This window comes from Dipodomys ordii, unplaced genomic scaffold (genome assembly GCF_000151885.1).
Source record: "Dipodomys ordii isolate 6190 unplaced genomic scaffold, Dord_2.0 Scaffold50, whole genome shotgun sequence".
Taxonomy (NCBI): domain Eukaryota; kingdom Metazoa; phylum Chordata; class Mammalia; order Rodentia; family Heteromyidae; genus Dipodomys; species Dipodomys ordii.
In genome coordinates this window covers 2547273-2556574 of record NW_012267266.1, presented here as the reverse complement: position 1 = coordinate 2556574, position 9302 = coordinate 2547273, and the positions used below count along the sequence as shown (strand labels likewise).

The following is a 9302-nucleotide window of genomic DNA, read 5'->3' as shown; positions in this document are numbered from 1 at the left end:
AACCCTATCCTTTAGAGAAGAAAATATAAAAGTATTGACATAAGAAGGAATTACCTCCACTCAGTGGGATAGTCACTTCAGAATTCAGGGAAATATAAGCGCACAGAAGCATTCTCATTTGAATTGTTTTTCCTTGAGTATCATTTCTGTAACCAAAACCATGATCAAGTTGCACACATGTCCAAATTCTGAACAAATCTGGGAACTGCCTAGTCAAAGCTTTCTTTTTGTCCCATGGTCATACGCTTTGTCCCTGAGGTCATACCCTTCCAGTTTCTTGATTATCATAGTTTGAAAAGAGATGCTTGGATTTGTGATGAACCTGAAGTAGAGCATTGCACTTCTTATGTTAGGGGTGCAATGAAAAGCCCTTAACATACACATACGATTTCCATACATTTTGATACTACTTAAAAAATATTCAACTTAGATTACTATCAGTCAAAAACAAAGTAACATGATTTTCTGTTAGAAAACAAACACTAGGAAAAGACGCAGGGTGGCGCTGCAGACTTAGAAGTAGAATAAGCAAAGCAATCAGCTGAAGGTATTAGGTTGTTACTCAGCTGAAGAAGCCAGCAGGAAGAAGAGGCTTTCTAGGGCGGTCACTCTGGGAAATCAGGCTGCTGGACTGTCTGTAAGACACTGGGATTTACTGTCAGCGGTAATGGGAGACAGAGCTGGAGCGAGTCTGCAGATACACCAGAAGGTGATGGAGGCCAGAGAGAGAAAGGAGCTCTTTCTGAAACAAAGGCAAGTCCTAATATTCTTTGTTTTGCTGGGCATAGCTCAAGCTGGTTCTGAACCTACACACTACTCAGTGGCTGAGGAAACAGAGAGTGGCTCCTTTGTGGCCAATTTGTTAAAGGATCTGGGGCTGGAGGTAGAGGAGCTAGCTTCCAGGGGTGTCCAGCTGGTATCTAAAGGGAAAAAACTGCATTTGCATTTGGATAGGCAAACTGGGGATTTGTTGTTAAATGAGAAACTGGACCGGGAGGAGCTCTGTGGTCGAACCGAGCCCTGTGTACTACCTTTCCAGGTGTTACTGGAAAATCCTCTGCAGTTTTTCCTAGGCGAGTTATGGATTAAGGACATAAATGATCATTCCCCTGTTTTCTTAGACAACGAAATAATTTTGAAAATTCCAGAAAACACTGCTCCTGGAACTACTTTCCTAATAGAACGTGCCCAGGATTTGGATGTAGGAAGCAACAGTCTCCAAAATTATACACTCAGCCCCAATTTCTATTTCCATCTGAAATTACAAGACAGCCCTGATGGCATATTACCACAGCTGGTGCTGGAGAAAGCTCTGGATCGGGAGGAAGAGCCTGAGATCAGGCTACTCCTGACTGCCTTGGACGGTGGGAACCCACCCAGGTCCTGCACTGCCCTGGTCCGTATTGAAGTTGTGGATATCAATGACAACGCCCCCGAGTTTACAAAGCTTCTCTATGAGTTACAGGTCCCAGAGAACAGCCCTGTTGGATTTCAGGTTGCCACGGTCTCTGCTAGGGATTTGGACATTGGTATTAATGGAGAAATAACATACATGTTTTCTCAAGCTTCTGAAGATATCCGAAAAACATTTCAGATAAATACAAAATCGGGAGAACTCCTTTTAGCACAGAAATTGGATTTTGAATCCATTCAGATGTACACCGTAAATATTCAGGCAATAGACGGTGGAGGGCTTACTGGAAGTTGTGTGGTGCTTGTCCAAGTGATGGATCTGAATGACAATCCTCCTGAACTGAGCATGTCCTCACTTACCAATCAGATCCCAGAAAACCTGATGGAAACTGTAATTGCTGTATTCAGTGTTTCAGATCCTGACTCAGGAGATAATGGAAGGATGATGTGCTCCATCCCAGAAGATCTTCCCTTTCTTCTCAAACCCTCAGTTGAAAATTTTTACACAATTGTGACAAACTCAGCGCTGGACCGAGAGACCAACTCTGAGTACAATATCACCATCACTGTAACCGACTTGGGAACTCCCAGGCTGCAAACCCAGCACACCTTCACCCTGCAGGTGTCTGACGTGAACGACAACGCCCCCGAATTCACGCAGTCGTCCTACACCCTGTGGGTCCGCGAGAACAACAGCCCCGCCCTGCACATTGGCACCATCAGCGCCACAGACAGAGACTCGGGCAGCAACGCCCAGCTGACCTACTCGCTGCTGCCCGGCCCGCAGCCCGGCGCCGACGCGGCGGCGGCGCTGGTGTCCATCAACGCGGACAGCGGGCAGCTGTTCGCCCTGAGGGCGCTGGACTATGAGGCCCTGCAGGCGTTCGAGGTGCGCGTGCGCGCCGCCGACCGCGGCTCGCCCCCGCTCAGCAGCCAGGCGCTGGTGCGCGTGCAGGTGCTGGACGCCAACGACAACTCGCCCTTCGTGCTGTACCCGCTGCAGAACGCGTCTGCGCCCTGCACCGAGCTGCTGCCCAGGGCGGCCGAGCCGGGCTACCTGGTGAGCAAGGTGGTGGCGGTGGACCGCGACTCGGGCCAGAACGCCTGGCTGTCGTTCCAGCTGCTCAAGGCCACGGAGCCCGGGCTGTTCAGCGTGTGGCCGCACAATGGCGAGGTGCGCACCGCCAGGCTGCTGAGCGAGCGCGACGCGCCCAAGCACAGGCTGCTGCTGCTGGTCAAGGACAATGGCGAGCCGCCGCGCTCGGCCAGCGTCACGCTGCACGTGCTGCTGGTGGATGGCTTCTCGCAGCCCTACCTGCCGCTGCCCGACGCGGCGGCGCCCGAGCGCGCGCAGCCCGACCGCCTCACTGCCTACTTGGTCATCGCGCTGGCGGCCGTGTCTTCTCTCTTCCTCTTGTCTCTGCTGCTCTTCGTGGCCGCCAGGCTGTGCAGGAGGAGCAGGGCGCGCTCGCTGGCCGGCTGCGCGCTGCCCGATGGCCCCTTGCCTGGACACCTGCTGGATGTGAGTGGCACGGGGACCCTGGCCCACAGCTACCAGTATGAGGTGTGTCTGCAGGGAGGTGCTGGCACTAATGAGTTCAAATTCCTGAAGCCTATCATCCCCAATCTCCAGCCCCAGGGCTCTGGTGAAGAAATGGGAGAAAATATTGTAGTCCGAAATAGCTTTGGATTCCAATAGAGGTCTGTCTGGCTATGATAAAGTATTCTTTCTATTTGGGATCCAACCCAGACAGGGATTTTTAATGTGTTATAGAAAATTTTGCACTCAGAAATAAGTGGACGTTGCCCACAAGGACTCTGGCCCACACTACCTGTGAGGTGTACCTGATGAGAGGACCTGGCACCAGTGAAGTCAACTTCTTGACTCCAAGCATCTCCATCCTTTCTCAGGGTGCAAAAGAATTTATGATGAAAATCTGTTTTAGTAATAGCTTTGGATTCTCTCTCTCTCTTTCTCGTTTACTGTTTTGCTCATACTTATTTGAAAGCATCTTATTCTAATTCTTCTCGTTACTTAGTATTTCTAAATGTATGGCTTTTGTAGTTCAATGAATATGAATTTGGTTGTATTTTGATTTTGATTAGTATGGCAACCTAGTTATATTTAAAGTATGAATGTAAATTTTGTACTTCTGGAACTCTTTCATTTTTAGTTAGAGAGGCTTTTCTGAAAGTCAACTTCCCAGTTCCTTGGTAAGTTCAAAGGCTTATATTTTAAAAAACAACAACATTATTGCAGTACATGGGTTGAAATTTTGAAGCCCAGAATATTTTTGTTTTATCACTTTAGGCTGTGTGTCTTCGCATTGTTCTCTGTAACTGTTTACAGGGGTATAATCATGAATAACATAACACCTTTATTGTATTTATCTAAAAGCATATCTTAAATGACAACATGTAAAAGTTATTACTTCTTTAGAAGCTTTGAGGAGCCTAATTGTTTGAATCCACAGACTATTCACTTTATGAATGTCCGTTTTTGTAAAAAAAAAAAAGTGAAGTGGACACAGTTGCTTATTCTTATCATTCTAGTAACTCAGAGCACAGTTGCTCATTCTTATCATTCTAATAACTCAGGTAGAGTCTGGAGGAACTGAAGTTTAAGGTCAGCTCGAACAAAAAGTTATTGAGATCTCCATCTCATTATTTTTTTAAGTTTGTCTTGGAGTCACATACCTGTCATCTTGGCTATACCTAGGCATAGTTACAAGGATATTGGTCTGAGGCATGCTCTGTGAAAGTTTAAGTAATGCAAAACAACTGCAGCAACAAACAAACAAACAAAAAGAACTCTGATTAATCCAGTCCTCTTTTTAAATATCCATTTGAATTATTAGAAACCTTTTACTAATTCTGACTCCCTCCACAAAAGTTAAAAAAATACATGTAATATGTGTTTATTCTTTACCAACTTAAGAAACTTTTGTTCTTTTCAAGAATTTCTGGAAGCATTTAGGATTCAATAAGAAATCAGCCTGTGTTAGAGTGTAGATAGATGCACTCACTCACTCACTCTACTCACACGCGAGATAGCTATCTATCTATCTATCTATCTATCTATCTATCTATCTATCTGTCTGTCTGTCTGTCTGTCTATCTGTCTGTCTGTCTGTCTGTCTGTCTGTCTGTCTGTCTATTTATCTATACCTCCTTCAGTTCTCTAGACTTTTCGATGCTTTATAAAAAGTGTTTGCATTATGTTTATGAATATCTCCACATTTATTGCATGATTAACATAGTCACTAAGGCATTTTAGGTTCTACTTAAAATTTCTGAATGATTGAAAAGTAGTTATTTCACTTGGTATGCATTAATACTTAAATATGCTAAAATAGTTAATGAACAAAATTTGCTGGAATTAAATGCTTTGTGATACACAATGAATTGTGTCATTTTGTTATAATTGAACTGTTTAAATAAGTGTTATTTAAACATTATCCAGAGCCAGGTGCAGGTGGCTCACGCCTGTAATCCTAGCTACTCAGGAGGCTGAGATCTGAGGATCATGGTTCAAAGCCAGCCCAGGCAGGAAAGTCCCTGAGACTCTTATCTCTAATAAACCACTAGAAAACCGGAAGTGGCACTGAGGCTTAAGCGATAGAGCACTTGCCTTGAGCTGAAGAGCTCAGGGACAGTGCCCAGGGCCAGAATTCAAGCCCCACAATGGACAAAAAAAAAACCAAAACAAACCAAAACAAAACAAAATTATCCAGTTATCAGTCCCCATTGTTTTTCCTCTTATTGCTTTTATTTTCTTTTTTTCTGTTTCTTTTTGTTGGTTGTTGGGCCTGAACTCTGGGCCTGGGTGCTGTCCCTCAGCTCATCAGCTCAAGGCTAATGCTCTACCACTTGAGCCATAGAGCCACTTCCAGCTTTTTCTGCTTATGTGGTGCTGAGGAATGGAACCCAGGGCCTCATGCATGCAAGGCAAGCGCTCTACCACTGAGCCACCTTCCCAGCTCATCTACTTATTGCCTTTTGAATCTCTTTTCCTATCCACTAGTTTTTTTTTGGGGGGTTTTTGGTTGTTGGGTCTGAACTCTGGGCCTGGGCGCTGTCCCTCAGCTCTTCAGCTCAAGACTAGCACTCTACCACTTGAGCCACAGTGCCACTTCTGGCTTTTTTCTTTTTGCTTATGTGGTGCTGAGGAATGGAACCCAGGGCCTCATTCATGCAAGGCAAGCGCTCTACCACTGAGCCACCTTCCCAGCCCTATCCACTGGTTTATAGATGGAGAAATTGGGACATTCAGTTTTATAATTTAAAAATAAATGACACATGAAAATTTCTTTTCTTACAGTTTAATTTCTGATCAACCTCTTACATGAATTTTAATTATTTTGTTATTCAGCCTATCTTTACTTTTTATATTATTTTCACGTTTGACCTATATTATTAAAATTATAATTTGGAGATCTCATTTTGAGATCTCCAGTGACACTGAGTTCTACCTTGGCATTGGAAGTCTTTAGCCACTAATTCCCTCTAGGATCTTAGGTCACAATCCTGCTCCCATGACAATAGCTATTTCAATACCTTGCAGTTATAGTCCAATAAAATAACATAAAGTTATAGAAGGATAATTGGAATTATTTTCAGTATCTTCAGCATCAGAAGTAAAGTCAATAGATGAGCTAGTACATAGCATTCCTGATAATTGTGTAGAAATACAAATGAAGTTATATTGAACACATATATTTGTGTTGTTTCATTTGTCTTCCTTACAGATGTCTCTTTTTGTTCTTAAAATAAAGTGCATGTGCCCATTATTTGGACTGACTTTACCTCTTCACCCTTTTCACTTACTCTTGAAAATAAGGTTCTGGGTATTCTCTGCTTTCTTATTACCCAAAATGGTTGTACTTTGTTCTTCCAGGACCTTCACATTCTTTGTAGTCAGCTGATACACTAATCATCCTTCAGGACCCAGATTAAATGGTGGAACTTTAGTGAAGTCTTCTTAGCAATCCTCATTAAGTTAAGGCCTCCCTCATGCATGCTTTCAGTGCATTCATTTTATCTCCTCTATAAAGCTTTCATACTTTTGAACATTTGTTTAAAGTACATATATCTCCTTTGATGTAAGATAGTATATGATTTTAGACATTGGCTCTTTCTGCCCTATGCCTAGTTTTCTACAAATTCAATAATAACCTATGCAGAATAGCTAGTTGTAATATTACTGTTTAATAAGGAGAGGAAAAGGCCCTCTAAAGTGTTTCTCGTATGCATGTATGTGTGCATGCCCACTAGTTTTGAGACTTGATCTCCAGATCCTGGTCACTGTTCTTGAGCTTTTATGCTCAAGGTTAGTACTGTAAATTTGAGTCAGAGCTCCACCTCTGGCTTTTGGATGGTTAGTTGGAGATAAGATTCTTGTGGACTTCCTGCCCTAGTTGCCTGTGAATCACAATTCTTAGATATCAGCTTCCCAAGTAAGATTATAGGAGTGAGCCATTGGTGCCTGGCTCTAAAGTGTTTCTTAGAAATGAAAAAGTGTAAGCAATTGGGCATTTGCTACCCTCTAGATGGACTGTGAAACAATCTGCCATAATTTCTTTCCCAACTTGCTTTCTCATAGTGTTTTTATTATTATAAATGCAACTTATGGCTGGGAAGGTGGCTCAGTGGCAGAGGGCTTGCCTTGCATTTATGAGGCCATGGGTTCGATTCCTCAGTACCACATAAGCAGAAAAAGCCTGAAGTGGCACTGTGGCTCAAGTGATAGAGTGCTAACCTTGAGCTGAAGAGCTTAGGGACAGCGCCCAGGCCCAGAGTTCAAGCCCCACGACCAAAAAAAAAAAAGCAACTCGTATTTATTAAACAAAATGGAAAATTAAATCACACATAGGATAGTTAAGTATGGCATCATTTAAAACAAAGCCTTTTACATTTATGTATAATAAATATAGATGAAAGGTAGTAGCATTATCAGCATGTATAGACTCTTACAAAATCATGTAAATCAGGGCTCTTTCAGGGATTCCATCTTCATTTAGAGGAGTTATTTTCCATAAGTTGCGCTTACTTATGTGACACCAGAAGTTCCTCCAATAGTCAACTGGGTTTGATAACGACAATGAACAAAATTACTTTCTCTAAAAAATTTTAAACTGCCAATGAACGCATGGTGGCGCTGTTGACTAAAAAAGGAGAATTACACTGTCTTCCTCTGACGCACCAATCCAGTCGGAGAAAGCCGGGAGTGTGAACCTGGGCAGAAGGATCAACCAGCTTATCTGAGCCTCTGGAAAACATTATTTTGCTAAGCCATCGGCACAAGCTGAGGTATAAAACGCTTTTCCCAACACCTCTGAGGCTGGATTTAGCGACGGTTCCTTCTGGAAGAAGAAGGCAGGAAGTAAAATGGAGGCTGGAGGGGAGCGCTTTCTTAAACAAAGGCAAGTCCTGCTTCTCTTTATTTTTCTTGGTGGGTCCTTGGCTGGGTCAGAATTGAAACGCTATTTTGTGACTGAGGAAAGTGAGAGGGGCTTTTTAATAACCAATCTAGCAAAGGATGTGGGGCTGAGGGTGGACGAATTGGCCACAAGGGTGGCCCAAGTTGCATCCAAAGGGAACAAACAGCATTTTCAGCTCAATTATCAGACCGGTGATTTGCTCCTGAATGAGCAGTTAGACCGAGAGGAGCTTTGCGGTTCCACGGAGCCATGTATACTGCCGTTTCAGGTGTTACTGCAAAACCCTTTTCAGTTGATTACAAATGAGCTCCAAGTCATAGATATTAATGATCATTCGCCAGTATTCTTTGAGAACGAAATGCAGGTGAAAATCCTAGAAAGCGCCCCACCAGGAACAGCAATTCCTTTGGGAAATGCTGAGGACCTGGATGTGGGAAGAAACAGTCTCCAAGACTACACCCTGGCTCCCAATTCCCACTTCCATGTCGTCACACAGCGTCGCAGGGACGGAAGGAAATATCCGGAGCTAGTACTGGACAAAGCGCTAGATCGGGAGGACCAGCCAGAGCTTACTTTAGTCCTCACAGCGCTGGATGGCGGCTCTCCTCCAAGGTTCGGGACGGCCCAGATCTACATCTTAGTCTTAGACATCAACGACAACGCCCCCGAATTTGCACAGTCACTCCACCAGGTTCAGATTCCAGAAAACACTCCTGTCAACTCTGTCATTACTACAGTCTCTGCTTCTGATTTAGACACAGGAAATTATGGGGAGGTTTCATATGCCTTTTTTCACGCTTCAGAAGAAATTCTCAAAACTTTTCAACTAAATCCAATTACTGGTGATATGCAACTAGTTAAATGTCTGGATTATGAAACAATTAGTACTTACGAAATAGATATAGAGGCCAAGGACGGAGGAGGCCTTTCAGGAAAATGTACAGTCATAGTTGATGTGATTGATGTTAATGACAACCCACCAGAATTAACCATGTCGTCAGTTAACAGTCCTATTTCAGAGAATTTGGCAGAGACTGTGGTAGCGATTTTCAGCGTTTCAGATCTAGACTCGGGAGACAATGGAAAAATTAAGTGTTCCATCCAGAATGATCTCCCTTTTGTCCTGAAACCCTCTGTACAGAACTTTTACACCTTAGTGACTGAGAGCCCACTGGACAGAGAAAGCACTGCTGAGTACAACATCACCATCACCGTCACCGACTTGGGAACTCCCAGGCTGCAAACCCAGCACACCTTCACCCTGCAGGTGTCCGACATGAACGACAACGCCCCCGAATTCACGCAGTCGTCCTACACCCTGTGGGTCCGCGAGAACAACAGCCCCGCCCTGCACATTGGCACCATCAGCGCCACAGACAGAGACTCGGGCAGCAACGCCCAGCTGACCTACTCGCTGCTGCCCGGCCCGCAGCCCGGCGCCGACGCGGC

General features: G+C 44.2%; 2 protein-coding genes across 2 annotated transcripts in view; both read left to right on the top strand.

Moving 5' to 3' along the window:
* Nucleotides 1-712: 712 nt before the first annotated feature.
* LOC105988662 (protocadherin beta-2-like) lies at nucleotides 713-3112 on the top strand. The gene has a single exon (XM_013020328.1). The coding sequence runs from the start codon at nucleotides 713-715 to the stop codon at nucleotides 3110-3112; it is 2400 nt and encodes a 799-aa protein (XP_012875782.1).
* Nucleotides 3113-7800: 4688 nt separating this feature from the next.
* The window catches only part of LOC105988624 (protocadherin beta-3-like), a 22034-nt gene continuing 20532 nt past the window's right edge, over nucleotides 7801-9302 (top strand). The window contains exon 1 of the mRNA XM_013020294.1: nucleotides 7801-9300. Coding sequence (XP_012875748.1) covers nucleotides 7801-9300 — 1500 coding nt within the window. The remainder of the gene's footprint in view (nucleotides 9301-9302) is intronic.